The 21,026-nt window shown below is 45.5% G+C and overlaps 2 protein-coding genes across 5 annotated transcripts in view; one reads left to right on the top strand and one right to left on the bottom strand.

The window, feature by feature from the left end:
- The window catches only part of LOC142654474 (uncharacterized), a 1,458,099-nt gene that overhangs the window by 332,920 nt on the left and 1,104,153 nt on the right, over positions 1-21,026 (top strand).
- Positions 1-21,026, bottom strand: part of LOC142655323 (uncharacterized) — a 70,378-nt gene that overhangs the window by 46,678 nt on the left and 2,674 nt on the right. For 2 of the 4 annotated variants that reach the window (XM_075829624.1, XM_075829358.1), the window contains exon 2: positions 7,789-7,917. In XM_075829624.1, coding sequence (XP_075685739.1) covers positions 7,789-7,819 — 31 coding nt within the window. In that variant the 5' untranslated portion in view covers positions 7,820-7,917. Of the gene's footprint in view, positions 1-7,788; positions 7,918-10,275; positions 10,370-21,026 lie in introns of all 4 variants that reach the window. The other 2 variants (XM_075829535.1, XM_075829447.1) reach the window with 2 other exon arrangements.

Below are 21,026 nucleotides of genomic sequence, written 5' to 3' on the forward strand. Positions count from 1 at the left end.
AAGTTTGAAGTGTTCATAAAAAAGCTTTTCTAAGCGGTGTCGGTGTACGACTATAAAAGCAAGGCATCAAACATTAGTCAATAGGTGATTGAATGGAAACAATAGCGGGGAGTTAAAATAGTAATTTAAACGTAGGGCTACACTAGAGACCAATGGGTTGCTAGGTAACAGAGGACGACGCCAGGACGCGAACTTCGTCACCAAAGCAACCAAGCCGGGAACAGCAAAAAAGAGCATAGGGAGATCTGCGCTCGCTGTAAGTAGATTTATAAAGACTGCTTTAGAACAAGTTTAAATACTAGAAAATGCATTATAAAAATATATAAAATATAATATTAGACATATAGTATTAGACATATAGTATTCTTTTTACACAGGTAAAATATATTTTGCAAGATTCTGTGCAGTTATAATTAAAGTGGGAATACGCAGTGTATTTTTGTGGGAATACGCAGTGTATTTTTGGCTCTGGTGTATAATTGTATCAGAGGAATATTAACTTTACGGAAAAAAGGTAATGAATTATAAAGGATGATGGTTCTAACAAGACTAAAATTATGTTACTAGGTAAACAGTACGTGGCAACGGAATAGGAGGATCTAAAGAAGATCGGGGATAACACTTGCTACGGGTGAGTTAATAAAAAATGGTATATTACAGTTAAAATAATTAAGTATGCAATAATTAAACTAAAAAGGGATAGTCACAGCGTGATGGACTTTATAAATGGAAAACATTTTTAAGTGGCAGAAAGAGGATACATAAAGGATGAATGAATTTGTCACTCATATTGTCGAATCTTACTCATTGTCTATTATTGTGTGATGATGTGACTTATGGAAATTGTTTATCCTCGAGAAATGGTTTCCAATTTATGAAAACTAGAGCTGTTGATTAATCCAGTGTTGATTCGGAGATATCATTCAAACCCCCTGGGTACAAAGTCTGTAATTTGAAAATCAAATAGTTTTCCCTCTGTTTAAGTTTATTTTATCTGTTGGGGACATCGAGGTTTATGTCTTCGATGGGTGTAACTGTAATTCGGTTAAATTGACATTTGTGTACATGGGTGAAGTGTCAAGACACACTGTGTTTCAAAAAACCTGTGTTCACATTAAATCTGTGTTTATTAATTCTGGATCTCAGACATTGTGTGGTTCGGCCAACGTATTGGAGTTGACACGTACATTCCATTAGGTAGATAACATAGGAACTGCTGCAACATAGGGATGACTTGATTGGGAAGGATTCTTTTGTAACTGTCGATGTATATGTATATTTTTTATTGCTGATACTATTGCAGCATAAACATCGTGAGTGGCCACATTTGTAAGAACCATTGGGTCTGGATAGAAAAGTAGTTGGTAATATTTTCGTTTTTCGGATTCTGCTAGTGGCCAGGATATTTTTCAGAGTTAAGGAGCGTCGAAAGGTGATGCTCGGATGGGATGGTATCGCATCTTTAAGGTAAGGGTCTCTTTTTATAATGTGCCAATGTTTGTTCAAAATTGCCCTAACTGTCTTGTTCCCTTGATTAAAAGTAGTTATAAAATTAGTGTTGTATTTATTTGGTTCTGATTTTTTCTTCTGTATCGGGTTTAGGCAGGAGTTTTGAGATAATTCTGAGGCTTTAGATCTAGCATCTTTAATTAATTTTAGAGGGAAATTCTTCTCTCTGAATCTTTTCTCTAAAATATTGTACTCTAATTTAAAGTTTACGTTGGTACTGCAATTTTTGCGGACTCTTCTAAATTGACCGAAAGGCACATTTGTTAGCCAAAGGCGATAATGGGCACTTTTGAAGTCAATATAGCTATTCACATCGACGGATTTGAAAGTGAGTTTTTGTGACAAAGTGTTCAGACATAGAGGACGGAGAGGAGGCAAGAAATACAATAAGCCACGGACTCAAGATTGAACCCAAAGAAGACAATAAAACAATAACAATAAAAATATTTAATCTGTCATCCTACCTATTAAACACCCATGAGACGGATCTACTTAAAGGACTGTCATTCTGCCCTACATCTTTATCTAATGATTTCGATTTATTCATGGACCTCAACCGTTTCATTAGAAAACTTACACTAATCAGACATTTTGCGTTACAGAAACCTAACACATTATCAGTTACAATAGAGGACCCACATACACCAGATGCAAATACTAAAGCCATCCCAGTCGAAGTTTATGTCAAATCAGAATTCTATCCTGTCCATCATCAAGGCCCCCTCATTGAAACCTTCTCAACGCTGGTGAACAATGAATTCAGGTCGTTAGAGAATCCTCATCCCAATCAAGATAATTTGACCTCATATGAAAGAAGGGCTATCAAATCCCTGCAAAATAACGGAGACATAGTCATTCGCCCTGCCGACAAAGGGGGGGCATAGTGATTCAGAATAGGGACAAATACTTGGAAGAAACTTCGAGGATTCTAAATGATAACACTTTTTATTGCAAACTAGCATCAAATCCCCTTCCTACCTACATATACGAATATACATCCATGATAGAGAAAGCTTTCCAGGAGGGCCTTCTCACAAAAAAAGAAAAACGTTTTCTACATGTACCATTCCCAAACATACCTTTTATCTATCATCTTCCAAAAATACACAAAACGCTCATAGACCCCCCCAGGACGCCCCATCATATCAGGAATCGGCTCACTAACCAGCAATCTTTCTCACTTTGTAGATTTGCACCTTCAACCTTTTGTGCTCACACTACCCTCCTATCTCAAAGATTCTACCCAATTAAAGATTTATTTAATCTCAAAATCGATAAGACTACATCTCACATATATTTTCTAACAGCTGATGTAACCGCTTTGTATAGCAATATCCCACATATAAAAGGTATGCAGGTAACTAAATCATTTCTATCATCTAACACCCTAATCCCTGATAACCAAGTTTCCTTTCTTACTAATTGCATCGATTTCATTCTTCATCATAATTCATTCACTTTCAATCATAGTTTTTATAACCAAACTAAAGGCTGCGCGATGGGCACCAGATTCGCACCAGCCTACGCAAACCTGTACATGGGGGCATTCGAAGAGGAACACATTTTTTGGGGAACATCCCTATAAAAATAACATTCTCTTATATAGGCGTTATATCGATGACCTGTTTTTCGTGTGGACAGGATCAGAAAACGAAGCTTCTAGTTTTATTAAGCATTTAAATGCCAATAGCTATGATATTTCTTTCACGCACACCTTCTCTGAAATTTCAATCGATTATCTGGACCTAACCATTAGCTATGACACCAAGATTGAACACTTTGTCACAAAAACTCACTTCAAATCCGTCGATGTGAATAGCTATATTGACTTCAAAAGTGCCCATTATCGCCTTTGGCTAACAAATGTGCCTTTCGGTCAATTTAGAAGAGTCCGCAAAAATTGCAGTACCAACGTAAACTTTAAATTAGAGTGCAATATTTTAGAGAAAAGATTCAGAGAGAAGAATTTCCCTCTAAAATTAATTAAAGATGCTAGATCTAAAGCCTCAGAATTATCTCAAAACTCCTGCCTAAACCCGATACAGAAGAAAAAATCAGAACCAAATAAATACAACACTAATTTTATAACTACTTTTAATCAAGGGAACAAGACAGTTAGGGCAATTTTGAACAAACATTGGCACATTATAAAAAGAGACCCTTACCTTAAAGATGCGATACCATCCCATCCGAGCATCACCTTTCGACGCTCCTTAACTCTGAAAAATATCCTGGCCCCCAGCAGAATCCGAAAAACTAAAATATTACCAACTACTTTTCTATCCAGACCCAATGGTTCTTACAAATGTGGCCACTCACGATGTTTATGCTGCAATAGTATCAGCAATAAAAAATATACATATACATCGACAGTTACAAAAGAATCCTTCCCAATCAAGTCATCCCTATGTTGCAGCAGTTCCTATGTTATCTACCTAATGGAATGTACGTGTCAACTCCAATACGTTGGCCGAACCACACAATGTCTGAGATCCAGAATTAATAAACACAGATTTAATGTGAACACAGGTTTTTTGAAACACAGTGTGTCTTGACACTTCACCCATGTACACAAATGTCAATTTAACCGAATTACAGTTACACCCATCGAAGACATACACCTCGATGTCCCCAACAGATACAATAAACTCAAACAGAGGGAAAACTATTGGATTTTCAAATTACAGACTTTGTACCCAGGGGGTTTGAATGATATCTCCGAATCAACACTGGATTAATCAATAGCTCTAGTTTTCATAAATTGGAAACCATTTTTCGAGGATAAACAATTTCCATAAGTCACATCATCACACAATAATAGACAATGAGTAAGATTCGACAATATGAGTGACAAATTCATTCATCCTTTATGTATCCCCTTTCTGCCACATAAAAATGTTTTCCATTTATAAAGTCCATCACGCTGTGACTATCCCTTTTTAGTTTAATTATTGCATACTTAATTATTTTAACTGTAATATACCATTTTTTATTAACTCACCCGTAGCAAGTGTTATCCCCGATCTTCTTTAGATCCTCCTATTCCGTTGCCACGTACTGTTTACCTAGTAACATAATTTTAGTCTTGTTAGAACCATCATCCTTTATAATTCATTACCTTTTTTCCGTAAAGTTAATATTCCTCTGATACAATTATACACCAGAGCCAAAAATACACTGCGTATTCCCACAAAAATACAAAAAATACACTGCGTATTCCCACAAAAATACAAAAAATACACTGCGTATTCCCACTTTAATTATAACTGCACAGAATCTTGCAAAATATATTTTACCTGTGTAAAAAGAATACTATATGTCTAATATTATATTTGATATATTTTTATAATGCATTTTCTAGTATTTAAACTTGTTCTAAAGCAGTCTTTATAAATCTACTTACAGCAAACGCAGATCTCCCTATGCTCTGTTGCGCTGTTCCCGGCTTGGTTGCCTTGGGGACGAAGTTCGCGTCCTGGCGTCCTTCAAAGTTACCTAGCAACCCATTGGTCTCTAGTGTAGCCCTACGTTTAAATTACTATTTTAACTCCCCGCTATTGTTTCCATTCAATCACCTATTGACTAATGTTTGATGCCTTGCTTTTATAGTCGTACACCGACACCGCTTAGAAAAGCTTTTTTATGAACACTTCAAACTTCTTATTTATTACCCTTTCGTTGTGTAACAATTTACTGAGAATGATTTGGTGTATTAAACATGTTTATTTATTCACTGCTCCGTGGTGAGAATAATGAATGAAAAAAGCCGGGTGTGACGTCACGATCGCACCTTGACCGCTACAGATTTGGCGGTTTTCTCACTCGTGTCATTTTTTGAACCCAGATGTTATATAAGACGTGTCCAATGTAATGTGCACATGGCCTGATGAAGACGATTGTTCATCGTTGAAACGCGTAGCCACTCATTCGAAAAAAATAGAATTTATTAATACCTCCGGATTTCGTTCCCATTATTCCTACCACACAGCAGCGCCTCTGGAATGATCCTTTTTTCTCCTGCAATTTTCTCTACCTAAGCGATCCATTCGGATACCGACTCGGATCTGGCAGCAGCACTGTGGTTCTATTTACACGCCTATTAACTTCGTACCTAGGTGAGCACAATACTTGCACTCTTGTCTCACCTTTTACCGACTGATCTGCACAAGGTGGCGCCGTGTGTTTTTTTCTCTCTTTATTCCCCCTAGTAATGGACCTTGTCACTCAGACAGCGGCCATTACTAAAGTGGTAGTAATAAAACTTGAAAAGAAAAAACAAAGATATAGATAAAATATTTTATTGAAATAAAGCACCCCCAACACAACCCTCATTAACCATTTTATTGATGAAAAAAAAAGCGTCATCTAAGTAGTCCTCGAAACCGACGTAGTCCAAACACCAAACCTGTAAAAAATCAAAAATATAAAAAAAAAAAAAAAGAAATAAAACATGTCGTAGGCTTAGTTTCACTTTCATGTGTGATACTGACTGTTATACCATGTATAGAAGCCTGCGGCAAAGTTGGCTTAGATACAGGGCGCCAGCAGACAGTATCATACATGGCCATGCAAACAGACATGCATACATGCAAACAGACATGCATACATACATGCAAACATACATACATGCAAACATACATACATGCAAACATACAAGCATGCATACATACATGCAAGCAAACATACATACATGCAAGCAAACATACATACATGCAAGCAAGCAAACATACATACAAGCAAACATACATACAAGCAAGCAAACATACATACAAGCAAACATACATACAAGCAAACATACATGCATACATGAAAACATACATGCACATATACACATACAATCATGACAACATACATACAAGAAAACATACATACATACATGCACATACATGACAACATACATACAAAAATAAACTCACCTAAGACATTCCCACGAAGAGCTGAACGGTCCCGTCACTTTTCTTCTCCCATTCACAATAACAGAGCGGTGGGCGCAGATGACGTAATCACGTGGGCCTGATATGATTACGTCATCTGCGCCACAACGCATTGTTACTATGAATGCGAGCGGCGCCAAGAAGACGGAAGATGGCAAGTGACGGGACCGTTCAGAGCGCCGTTAGAACGTCTTAGGTGAGTTTATTTTTTTTTATATATTTTTAGTTGTTCGCCGAATGCTGATGCAGCACCGGTACGGCGGGTACAAAAATGTAGTGACAGGGTTGGGGAGGGAAAAGTGGCTTGCCGAAACGGGGTGAATGTAACGTAGGGTAGGGTAGGGTAGGGTTGATGACATTCACGGTAAGCTCGTCTCAATCGGGCTTACCATGCCCGCTTGAGACGAACATTCTCCCGATGTTGCTAGAACTACAGTATCTAGCAACATCGGGAGCGCACACACTGCAGAGCGGAGCGGCTTGATTGACATCGAGCCGCTCACGCCCCTTTTTAGAAAAGATAACCAGCACTTGCTGAGTTATCAAGTGTAAAAAAAAGGCACTTAGGAAATGAATTTTTTTAATTTAACAGCAAATGTTTTCAAATTCATTTCCTGCTTAGAAGGTGTAAAAAAAATAATTTGAGTCAACTTGGGACAACCCCTTTAAGAACTATCTTCAGTGTAAAGAAGAACAAGGAGCCCTGGAAGGGATGATATGGCCACCACAGAGCCCTGATCTCATCATCGAGTCTGTCTGGTATTACATGAAGAGACGGAAGGATTTGAGGAGGCCTACATTCACAGAAGATCTGTGCTTAGTTCTCCAAGATGTTTGGAACAACCTCCGTGTCGAGTTCCTTCCAAAACTGTGTGCAAGTACCTAGAAGAATTTATGCAGTTCTGAAGGCAAAAGGTGGTCACACCAAATATTGACTTGATTTAGATTTCCCTTCTGTTCATTCACTTTGTATTTTGTTAATTGATTAAAAAAAAAAAAAAAAAAACTATTAATACTTTGCAGCATTTTTCCACAACTGCCAAAAACTTTTGCACAGTACTGTACATCTTTCACATAGATAGAATGAGTGGGTTGAAAAAAAAAAGCCCTAAGTTCATCAAGTTCAACCTTTTTATATTTATAAACCCCAGTAGATCCAGAGGAAGGTAAATCAATCTTTAAATGTCAGAGAACTACATAAAGTGGAAAATTCCTTCCTGCCGCGGCTGACAACCGGACAGGTCCCTGGATCCACATTCTACATTACTACCAGTGACCCTGTATATTGTGTCTTACAAGGAAATTATTTAACCCTTCCTTATATATCTCTCCACACTTTATTTACCATTACCAAATCCGGTGGGAGCAGGTTCCATAACGTTACGGTTCGGACAGTGATGTGCGGCTTTAGGACTTTGTGATGAAATTGCACTTCCTTTTATTGTTAGCAGTGACCCCGTGTTCTCTGCTGGGCCTGTAAAAAAAAAAAAAAAAGTTGCTTTGTTTTTATAGGGACATTTCCATATTTATATAAAAGATATCCCCTCCCCCTCAGCCTCCTCTTCTGTAAGTTTTCATGACGTTTCTTCATGACATGTCTCCCATAACTCGTATTATCCCAAAATCCAAAATATCCCCCCCCATAAAAAACATGACCATTAAAGGGAATGTGTCGCTAGAAATTATATATTTTTTTTCAGTTAAACAGTTAGTATATAAGTGATTAAACATGATTTTAATTTTTTCACAAGTCAGGAAATATTATAAATTAGATTCTAATTTATAACATTTCCATGTGCTGGTCACTAGAGGGAGCAATTCCCAAAATTGCAGCATTGCAATGTGGTAAAGCAAACTCATTGCTTTATGCTGCAAATTTGGGGTAGACACACTCGCTCTAGTGTCCTCACACAATCCCCCCTCCCTTATCCTGGCTAGAGCCAGGAGAAGGATGGGGTTAAAACTTCAAACCTCCTACACTGCGTGCCGCCATTTTCTGAGCGAATGCACAGTGTAGGAGGATTAGATACAGTGATAATCAGACAGTATAACACGAACATAATACAGACATCACATACACAAACATAACTTACCTGCTCCTGCCGCCGCCTCCGCTCCTACTCCTCGCGTCTACATATGGAAGGAAGCCATCTTACTGTCTGGCCGCGGCTTCCGGTCCACATGAAAATGGCGCCGGATTTCGCTCTGCCAAAGACCTTCCTTTTGGTCTGTTTGGGAGCGGCGCATGCGCTGTTCCCACACAGACGGCGTACGCTATAGTGAATGAAACGGCTCCCGTTCGCATTCTCTATGGGGATGTATGTGCCGTATTCCATCTCTGTATGTGTCGTTAAATCGACACACACAGAGATGAAAAAAAAATGGCAGCCCCCATAGAGAAGTAAAAGTAAGAAAAAAGTACAACACAAAAACACAAATAAATAAAATTAATTGTAATATCATACTAAAAGCAATATTATATAAAAATAATTTTTTTCGTGACACCTTCCCTTTAATTGGTGACAGAAAAAAAAAACCTCTGGTGGTTATTTTGTGATTTTATGCATTTTGCCCGAAAAATAAATTGAACGCTACACACATTTCCTTGAGGATGGTTCTTAAAAAAATCTACAGCTCGTCCTGCATAAAAAAAAAAAGACCTCACACGACTACAATCATGAAAAATAAAATGTATGTCCAACCGATGGAGGGGGTAAACAATTTTACTGGTTTTAAGCCAAAAATCTGTGAGATCATTAAGGGGTTAACATGTAGTAAAGGGATCGAATTCTACACCAACTATAACTGAGACATAAATTAACCCCTTAACGCTCAGTGACGTACTATTCCATCGTGCTGACCGCCCCATTCGCGCTCAGCGACGGAATAGTACGTCACAGGGAAAATGCATCGCCATTTTCCACCGACGCATGCACGAGATGTGACAGCTGCTGTTTCCGACAGCAGGCTATCACAGCTCAATACGCCGGGACCTGTCGCGATGGTCCCGCCTCCACGATCGCCACTATTGGTCAGTGAGTAACTGTCCAATAGTGGCGACCGACATCTAAACTTACTCTCCCTGACATCACATCCTGCCGCACCCGCCGTGAACGCCTCTGTTGGAGATAGCGAGGAGTTCAGAGCGGTTGTGAGAAAGAGAGAGAGAGAGAGAAAAGTAATAAAAAAAAAAAAAAGTTAAAAAAAGTCTAAAAAACAACCTTTTTCGGCATCCCACCTCTCCCATCCACTACCCAGTCCTGTACCCTTCCTCCTTGTGTTCCCCAAACGTTGTTGGTCAGTGATCACCTATCACTGACCACTTCAGGATCAATTTCTTGGTCCCTGGGGATAATTTTTTTCTTTATAAAACATATAAAAAAAAACAAAAAAACATTTAACTTAGACAATTTAAAGAGGCTCTGTCACCAGATTATCAAATCCCTATCTCCTATTGAATATGATCGGCGCTGCAATGTAGTAGTATAAAATTTTTTTTTTTTTTTTGAAAAACGATCATTTTTGCCCAAGTTATGAGCAATTTTATATTTATGCAAATGAGCTTTTCAATGGACATCTGGGCGTTTTCTCGTTTTACCAACTGGGCGTGTATTGTGTTTTTACCAACTGGGCGTTGTGAATAGAAGTGTATGACGCTGACATATCCGCGTCATACACTTCTCATCGTTCCCACCCAGCTTCTTTCACTGCAGACACACAGCGTGACGTCACCCACAGGTCCTTCAACCTTGGCATCGGACAGAGAAGATACATGGGCTCCAGAAGTCCGGGTGGGTAATATGCTCGTCTCTAGGGAGTTTACTATGCTTACCTGCACACGGTGATGCTGCTGCAGATTCAACTGTACTCTCTCGGACGGCTGGAGCCAATGTATCTTCTCTCTTCCGACGCCAAGGTTGAAGGACCTGTGGGTGACGTTACAAGGCTTAGAACTTTAGCAGCCATTTCTCACATTTTCAAGAAAATTTCAAAATGCTATTTTTACAGTGGCCAGTTCAGTTGTGAAGTGGCTTTGAGGTCCTTATATATTAGAAACCCCCAATAAGTCACCCCATTTTAAAACTGCACCCCTCAAAGTTTTCAAAACAGCATTTAGAAAGTTTCTTAACCCTTTAGACATTGCGCAGGAATTAAGGCAAAGTAGAGGTGAAATTTACAAAGTTCATTATTTTTCTCCAGAAATTCATTTTGAATCCATTTTTTTTGTACCACAGAATGTTTTACCAGAGAAATGCAACTCAATATTTATTGCCCAGGTTCTGCAGTTTTAGGAAATATCCCACATGTGGTCCTAGTGTTCTACTGGACTGAAGCATCGGCCTCAGAAGCAAAGGAGCACCTGGTGGATTTTGGGCCTCCTTTTTATTAGAATATATTTTAGGCACCATGTCAGGTTTGAACAGGTCTTGTGGTGCCAAAACAGTGGAAACCCCCCAAAAGTGACCCCATTTTGGAAACTATACCCCTCGAGGAATTTATCTAGGGGTACAGTGAGCATTTTGACCGGCCAGTTTTTTTGCAAAAATTTTTGGAACTAGGCCATGAAAATGAAAATCTACATTTTTTCAAATAAAATGTAGGTTTAGCTAATTTTTTTTCATTTCCACAAGGACTAAAGGAGAAAAAGCACCACAAAATTTGTAAAGAAATTTCTCCCGAGTAAAACAATACCCCACATGTGGTAATAAACGGCTGTTTGGACACACGGCGAGGCTGAGAAGGGAAAGAGCGCCATTTGGCTTTTGGAACTCAAATTTAGCAGGAATGGTTTGCGGAGGCCATGTCGCATTTACAAAGCCCCTGAGGGGACAAAACAGTGGAAACGCCCCACAAGTGACCCCATTTTGGAAACTACACCCCATGAGGAAATTATCTAGGGGTACAGTGAGCAGTTTGACCCCACAGGTGTTTTACAGAACTTATTGGAAGTAGGCCGTAAAAATGAAAATCTACATTTTTTTCAAAGATAATGTAGGTTTAGGTATTTTTTTTTTCATTTCCCCAAGGACTGAAGGAGAAAAAGCACCACAACATTTGTAAAGCAATTTCTCCCGAGTAAAACAATACCCCACATGTGGTCACAAACATCTGTTTGGACACACGGTAGGGCTCAGAATGGAAGGAGCACCATTTGGATTTTGGAATGGTTTCTGGGTGTCATGTCATATTTGCTGAGCCCCTGTAGTACTAGTACAGTGGAAACACCCCAAAAGTAACTCCATTTGGGAAACTGCACCCCCTGAGGAATCTAGGGGTATAGTGAAAATTTTGATCCCAAAGGTTTTTTGCTGAATTAATTAGAATTAAGCCATGAAAATGAAAAATAATTTTTTTTTCCAACAAGATGTCGTTTTAGATCAACATTTTTCATTTTTACAAGGAATAAAGAAGAAAAAGCACCCCAACATTTGTAAAGTAATTTCTCCCGAGTACGGTAACACCCCATATGTGGTTATAATCAGCAGTTTACATATATGGGAGCATTCAGAAGAAAAAGGAGCGGTATTTATATTTTGGAGCGTAGATTTTGCTGGAATGGTTTGCGGACGCCATGTTGCATTTGCAAAACCCCTGATGTACCAAACAAAAGTGACCCCGTTTTAGAAACTACACCCCTAAAGGCATTTATCAAGGGGTGTAGTGAGAATTTAGACTCCACAGGTGTTTTTCAGAAATGAATACGCTGTGGATTGTGCAAAGTGAAAATTGCAATTTATCCACTGATCTGCCCATTCACCGCACAAGATGTTGTGCCCCTAGAGAATCTTACCACATAAATTGTTAAGCGGGTTCTCCCGGGTATGGTAATGCCTTGCTTGTGGCCATAAATTGCTGTTTGGGCACACTGTAGGGCTAAGACGGGAAAGACCGCCATTTTGAGCATTGATTTTGCTTGGTAGTAGTTCTGTTTGGGGTTTTGCTGGTATTTCCGTTTATAATATGGGGGCATATGTAATCTGTGCGGAGTACATCAGGGTATATGTAATCTGTGCGGAGTACATCAGGGTATATGTAATCTGTGAGGAGTACATCAGGGTATATGTAATCTGTGCGGAGTACATCAGGGTATATGTAATATGTGCGGAGTACATCAGGGTATATGTAATATGTGAGGAGTACATCAGGGTATATGTAATCTGGGCGGAGTACATCAGGGTATATGTAATCTGTGCGGAGTACATCAGGGTATATGTAATCTGTGCGGAGTACATCAGGGTATATGTAATCTGTGCGGAGTACATCAGGGTATATGTAATCTGTGCGGAGTACATCAGGGTATATGTAATCTGTGCGGAGTACATCAGGGTATATGTAATCTGTGCGGAGTACATCAGGGTATATGTAATCTGTGCGGAGTACATCAGGGTATATGTAATCTGTGCGGAGTACATCAGGGTATATGTAATATGTGAGGAGTACATCAGGGTATATGTAATATGTGAGGAGTACATCAGGGTATATGTAATCTGTGAGGAGTACATCAGGGTATATGTAATCTGTGCGGAGTACATCAGGGTATATGTAATATGTGCGGAGTACATCAGGGTATATGTAATATGTGCGGAGTACATCAGGGTATATGTAATCTGTGCGGAGTACATCAGGGTATATGTAATCTGTGCGGAGTACATCAGGGTATATGTAATCTGTGCGGAATACATCAGGGTATATGTAAGGAGTACATCAGGGTATATGTAATATGTGAGGAGTACATCAGGGTATATGTAATATGTGAGGAGTACATCAGGGTATATGTAATATGTGAGGAGTACATCAGGGTATATGTAATATGTGAGGAGTACATCAGGGTATATGTAATATGTGAGGAGTACATCAGGGTATATGTAATATGTGAGGAGTACATCAGGGTATATGTAATATGTGAGGAGTACATCAGGGTATATGTAATATGTGAGGAGTACATCAGGGTATATGTAATATGTGAGGAGAACATCAGGATATATGTAATCTGTGAGTACATCAGGGTATATGTAATATGTGAGGAGAACATCAGGATATATGTAATCTGTGAGTACATCAGGGTATATGTAATATGTGAGGAGTACATCAGGGTATATGTAATATGTGCGGAGTACATCAGGGTATATGTAATCTGTGAGGAGTACATCAGGGTATATGTAATCTGTGAGGAGTACATCAGGGTATATGTAATCTGTGCGGAGTACATCAGGGTATATGTAATCTGTGCGGAGTACATCAGGGTATATGTAATATGTGCGGAGTACATCAGGGTATATGTAATATGTGCGGAGTACATCAGGGTATATGTAATATGTGCGGAGTACATCAGGGTATATGTAATCTGTGCGGAGTACATCAGGGTATATGTAATCTGTGCGGAGTACATCAGGGTATATGTAATATGTGCGGAGTACATCAGGGTATATGTAAGCTGTGAGGAGTACATCAGGGTATATGTAATCTGTGCGGAGTACATCAGGGTATATGTAATATGTGAGGAGTACATCAGGGTATATGTAATATGTGAGGAGTACATCAGGGTATATGTAATATGTGAGGAGTACATCAGGGTATATGTAATATGTGAGGAGTACATCAGGGTATATGTAATATGTGAGGAGTACATCAGGGTATATGTAAGCTGTGAGGAGTACATCAGGATATATGTAATATGTGAGGAGTACATCAGGGTATATGTAATCTGTGAGGAGTACATCAGGGTATATGTAATATGTGAGGAGTACATCAGGGTATATGTAATATGTGCGGAGTACATCAGGGTATATGTAAGCTGTGAGGAGTACATCAGGGTATATGTAATATGTGAGGAGTACATCAGGGTATATGTAATATGTGCGGAGTACATCAGGGTATATGTAATATATGAGGAGTACATCAGGATATATGTAATATGTGAGGAGTACATCAGGGTATATGTAAGCTGTGAGGAGTACATCAGGGTATATGTAATATGTGCGGAGTACATCAGGATATATGTAATCTGTGCGGAGTACATCAGGGTATATGTAATATGTGAGGAGTACATCAGGGTATATGTAATATGTGCGGAGTACATCAGGGTATATGTAATATGTGAGGAGTACATCAGGGTATATGTAATATGTGAGGAGTACATCAGGGTATATGTAATCTGTGAGGAGTACATCAGGGTATATGTAATATGTGAGGAGTACATCAGGGTATATGTAATCTGTGAGGAGTACATCAGGGTATATGTAATATGTGAGGAGTACATCAGGGTATATGTAATCTGTACGGAGTACATCAGGGTATATGTAAGCTGGGCATAGTACATCAGTGTATATGTAAGCTGTAGGGAGTACATCAGGGTATATGTAATATGTGCGGAGTACATCAGGATATAATAAGAGGGTATAATAATGGGGTAAATAATACAATTCTCCATAGATTTAAATATAAGGACTTACCAGGTTAGGTAGAGAGTTAGGCGCCATAAACAAGTGTCCAATGCGCCTCATTATATATATAAATAGCACAGCAAAACTTCATATAATCATGAAAGACTTAGAGGAGGAGAAGTCATTACGCCACAAATAAAGTAGAAAATTAGCAACATTTTATTAGGACATACAATACAAAATATTATTACATAAGATTCAAAAACGGATCCGAATAAAAGAAGGGAAAAGCAATGTGGTGGCTTCAAGAGCATTGAAAATTGGGATATGAAGCCCACCACGACACACAGTCCCTGGCAAAGAATCACAGTCCAGTGTAGATCACAGGTAACACAGTCTAACTAATATGATGCCTGCGCAACTATGGACTAGTAGTAACAAACAAAAGTAGTGGAAATTTACAGCAACAGAGAGACAACTCAAGTAGCCATATTTATTACAACATTACTAGAAAGTAAAAAATTGGTGCCCATAGTTAATTTGCGCTTTGCAAAGGTAGGTAGAGAACACCTGGACCAAAGCATCAAAGTGGGACTACAACTGCCAGAGAAAGGGTCGAGTGTGCATAGCCCATGTTGAATCACAATGGGTCTCTATCAGGTATAGAGAATATATTGGTGGGCTTACCCATAAAGATGGACGTAGTAGGGCCCCGCACTGCAGCCTGATAATGTTGCGCCCCTATAGGTGTGTGTTACGCTGTGAAGCGATCCGTTATGCGCAGGCCGGTGTCCGGTGTCACACTGATAAACGGTTTTCTTTCTTATCCCCCTTTTGTAACACTCTGCACCTTTTGGGGATTTTTTCTCCTTCGTAGTTTGGGAAATATTGCTGGGAAAGTTTTGCGCTGGTATAATACGGGCGCCCTCGCTTCCAGCGGATGTGCTATGTCCATTCCCTTTCCTAGTTCCTAAATACTAGGGCCCTGAAACTGAAGGAATGTTCCCCTCCGGCCTGCGCATTGAGATGTTTTTTCATCACCGCATTACTAGTGCCGTAACTTTTTTGTTTTTCAGTTGATTGAGCGGTGTGCGGGCTTGTTTTTTGCGAGACGGGCTGTAGATTTTATTGGTACCATTTTAGAACACATACGACTTTTTCATCACTTTTTATTTCATTTTTTGGTAAAGGAAATTACCAAAAACAAGCAATTCTGGAATAGTTTTTTATTGGTTTTTTTATCGGCATCCACAGTGCGCCCTGAATTACGTTAGCTTTATTCTGCGGGTCGATACGATTACGGCGATACCAAATTTATATAGTTTTTTTTATGTATTGCGGCTTTTGCACAATAAAATCACTTTTTTTTATAAAATAATTTGTTTTCTGTGTCGCCATATTCTAAAACACATAACTTTATTATTTTTGCGTGCACAAAGCGGTGTCAGGGATTATTTTTTGCGGCACGGATTGGCGTTTTTTATTAGTACTATGTTGGAGTAAATGTGACTTTTTGATCACTTTTTATAGCATTTTTTGGAAGGAGATGTGACCCAAAAACAAAGATTCTGGCGTTGTTTTTCATGGTTTTTTTTTTACCACGTTCACCGTGCGGGATAAATTACATAATAGTTTTGTAGTTTGGGTCGTTACGGACGCGGCGATACCAATTATGTATAGTTTTTTTTATTTTTACGGTTTTTCCCATAATAAAAGACTTACTATGGGAAAAAAGTCAGTTTGGCTTTATTATTTGAAACGTGTGTTTTTATTGTTTTACCACATTTTTATTAACTTTTTTTTACTTGTCCCACTAGGGGACATGAGGGCCTGATGCCCCGATCGCTACTCTAATACACTGCACTACATACGTAGTGCAGTGTATTAGCACTGTCAGTTATTCAATGACAGCAAGCCTATGAGGACTCGCCGCAAGGCAGACTCGGACGCCATTTTCTGGCGTCCGATTGCCACAGCAACCCAGCGATTGCATCACTGGGTTGCCGATCGGGTGAAAACTATTGATCTATTGAGCGCAGCATCTGAGGGGTTAATTTGCCGGATCGGAGAATAGCTCCGGTCCTGGCAGTTACAGGAGGGTGCCAGCTATCACCCCGCAGTGATGGTGCCGGCTCTGCTTCTGAGCCCGCACCATCACTGCGCCGTACATGTACGGCGCTTTGCGGGAAGCACCTCCCGACAGCGCCATATATATACGGCGGATGTCGGGAAGGGGTTAAAGACCCGGCTATTTTGGCCTTCAGGACGCAAAGGTTATTTGTTTCATGGTCGCATTTCAAGAGCCATAACTTTTTATTTTTCCATGGATTGGTTGTTTTTTGCAGCCACTTTACTATTTTTCTTGCACATTACTAACACGCCCCAGCCACTTACTGTGAATATCCTCGCGATACGTCATCCCTTTATAAGATGGGAATACCCCTTTAATGACCTATATTCAGAACCCCTATAAGAAAAGATAGGGCGTCCTGTATTATCGGACTTCTGAAACGCCCAGGATTGGGACTGGACAACGCCGCCCTCCCCCCACACACCGTGACCGGACAACTCCGCCCACCCCCACACCGTGACCGGACAAAGCCGCCCTCCCCCCACACACAGTGACCGGACGACGACGCCGCCCTCCCCCCACACACCGTGACCTGACGACGACGACGCCGCCCTCCCCCCACACACCGTGACCTGACGACGACGACGCCCTCCCCCCACACACCGTGACCTGACGACGACGCCGCCCTCCCCCCACACACCGTGACCTGACGACGACGACGCCCTCCCCCCACACACCGTGACCTGACGACGACGCCGCCCTCCCCCCACACACCGTGACCGGACGACGACGACGCCGCCCTCCCCCCACACACCGTGACCGGACGACGACGACGCCGCCCTCCCCCCACACACCGTGACCGGACGACGACGACGCCGCCCTCCCCCCACACACCGTGACCGGACGACGACGACGCCGCCCTCCCCCCACACACCGTGACCGGACGACGACGACGCCGCCCTCCCCCCACACACCGTGACCGGACGACGACGACGCCGCCCTCCCCCCACACACCGTGACCGGACGACGACGACGCCGCCCTCCCCCCACACACCGTGACCGGACGACGACGACGCCGCCCTCCCCCCACACACCGTGACCGGACGACGACGACGCCGCCCTCCCCCCACACACCGTGACCGGACGACGACGACGCCGCCCTCCCCCCACACACCGTGACCGGACGACGACGACGCCGCCCTCCCCCCACACACCGTGACCGGACGACGACGACGCCGCCCTCCCCCCACACACCGTGACCGGACGACGACGACGCCGCCCTCCCCCCACACACCGTGACCGGACGACGACGACGCCGCCCTCCCCCCACACACCGTGACCGGACGACGACGACGCCGCCCTCCCCCCACACACCGTGACCGGACGACGACGACGCCGCCCTCCCCCCACACACCGTGACCGGACGACGACGACGCCGCCCTCCCCCCACACACCGTGACCGGACGACGACGACGCCGCCCTCCCCCCACACACCGTGACCGGACGACGACGACGCCGCCCTCCCCCCACACACCGTGACCGGACGACGACGACGCCGCCCTCCCCCCACACACCGTGACCGGACGACGACGACGCCGCCCTCCCCCCACACACCGTGACCGGACGACGACGACGCCGCCCTCCCCCCACACACCGTGACCGGACGACGACGACGCCGCCCTCCCCCCACACACCGTGACCGGACGACGACGACGCCGCCCTCCCCCCACACACCGTGACCGGACGACGACGACGCCGCCCTCCCCCCACACACCGTGACCGGACGACGACGACGCCGCCCTCCCCCCACACACCGTGACCGGACGACGACGACGCCGCCCTCCCCCCACACACCGTGACCGGACGACGACGACGCCGCCCTCCCCCCACACACCGTGACCGGACGACGACGACGCCGCCCTCCCCCCACACACCGTGACCGGACGACGACGACGCCGCCCTCCCCCCACACACCGTGACCGGACGACGACGACGCCGCCCTCCCCCCACACACCGTGACCGGACGACGACGACGCCGCCCTCCCCCCACACACCGTGACCGGACGACGACGACGCCGCCCTCCCCCCACACACCGTGACCGGACGACGACGACGCCGCCCTCCCCCCACACACCGTGACCGGACGACGACGACGCCGCCCTCCCCCCACACACCGTGACCGGACGACGACGACGCCGCCCTCCCCCCACACACCGTGACCGGACGACGACGACGCCGCCCTCCCCCCACACACCGTGACCGGACGACGACGACGCCGCCCTCCCCCCACACACCGTGACCGGACGACGACGACGCCGCCCTCCCCCCACACACCGTGACCGGACGACGACGACGCCGCCCTCCCCCCACACACCGTGACCGGACGACGACGACGCCGCCCTCCCCCCACACACCGTGACCGGACGACGACGACGCCGCCCTCCCCCCACACACCGTGACCGGACGACGACGACGCCGCCCTCCCCCCACACACCGTGACCGGACGACGACGACGACGCCGCCCTCCCCCCACACACCGTGACCGGACGACGACGACGACGCCGCCCTCCCCCCACACACCGTGACCGGACGACGACGACGACGCCGCCCTCCCCCCACACACCGTGACCGGACGACGACGACGACGCCGCCCTCCCCCCACACACCGTGACCGGACGACGACGACGACGCCGCCCTCCCCCCACACACCGTGACCGGACGACGACGACGCCGCCCTCCCCCCACACACCGTGACCGGACGACGACGACGCCGCCCTCCCCCCACACACCGTGACCGGACGACGACGACGCCGCCCTCCCCCACACACCGTGACCGGACGACGACGACGCCGCCCTCCCCCCACACACCGTGACCGGACGACGACGACGCCGCCCTCCCCCCACACACCGTGACCGGACGACGACGACGCCGCCCTCCCCCCACACACCGTGACCGGACGACGACGACGCCGCCCTCCCCCCACACACCGTGACCGGACGACGACGACGCCGCCCTCCCCCCACACACCGTGACCGGACGACGACGACGCCGCCCTCCCCCCACACACCGTGACCGGACGACGACGACGCCGCCCTCCCCCCACACACCGTGACCGGACGACGACGACGCCGCCCTCCCCCCACACACCGTGACCGGACGACGACGACGCCGCCCTCCCCCCACACACCGTGACCGGACGACGACGACGCCGCCCTCCCCCCACACACCGTGACCGGACGACGACGACGCCGCCCTCCCCCCACACACCGTGACCGGACGACGACGACGCCGCCCTCCCCCCACACACCGTGACCGGACGACGACGACGCCGCCCTCCCCCCACACACCGTGACCGGACGACGACGACGCCGCCCTCCCCCCACACACCGTGACCGGACGACGACGACGCCGCCCTCCCCCCACACACCGTGACCGGACGACGACGACGCCGCCCTCCCCCCACACACCGTGACCGGACGACGACGACGCCGCCCTCCCCCCACACACCGTGACCGGACGACGACGACGCCGCCCTCCCCCCACACACCGTGACCGGACGACGACGACGCCGCCCTCCCCCCACACACCGTGACCGGACGACGACGACGCCGCCCTCCCCCCACACACCGTGACCGGACGACGACGACGCCGCCCTCCCCCCACACACCGTGACCGGACGACGACGACGCCGCCCTCCCCCCACACACCGTGACCGGACGACGACGACGCCGCCCTCCCCCCACACACCGTGACCGGACGACGACGACGCCGCCCTCCCCCCACACACCGTGACCGGACGACGACGACGCCGCCCTCCCCCCACACACCGTGACCGGACGACGACGACGCCGCCCTCCCCCCACACACCGTGACCGGACGACGACGACGCCGCCCTCCCCCCACACACCGTGACCGGACGACGACGACGCCGCCCTCCCCCCACACACCGTGACCGGACGACGACGACGCCGCCCTCCCCCCACACACCGTGACCGGACGACGACGACGCCGCCCTCCCCCCACACACCGTGACCGGACGACGACGACGCCGCCCTCCCCCCACACACCGTGACCGGACGACGACGACGCCGCCCTCCCCCCACACACCGTGACCGGACGACGACGAC

Source organism: Rhinoderma darwinii, chromosome 1 (genome assembly GCF_050947455.1).
Source record: "Rhinoderma darwinii isolate aRhiDar2 chromosome 1, aRhiDar2.hap1, whole genome shotgun sequence".
In the NCBI taxonomy this organism is placed as follows: Eukaryota; Metazoa; Chordata; class Amphibia; order Anura; family Rhinodermatidae; genus Rhinoderma; species Rhinoderma darwinii.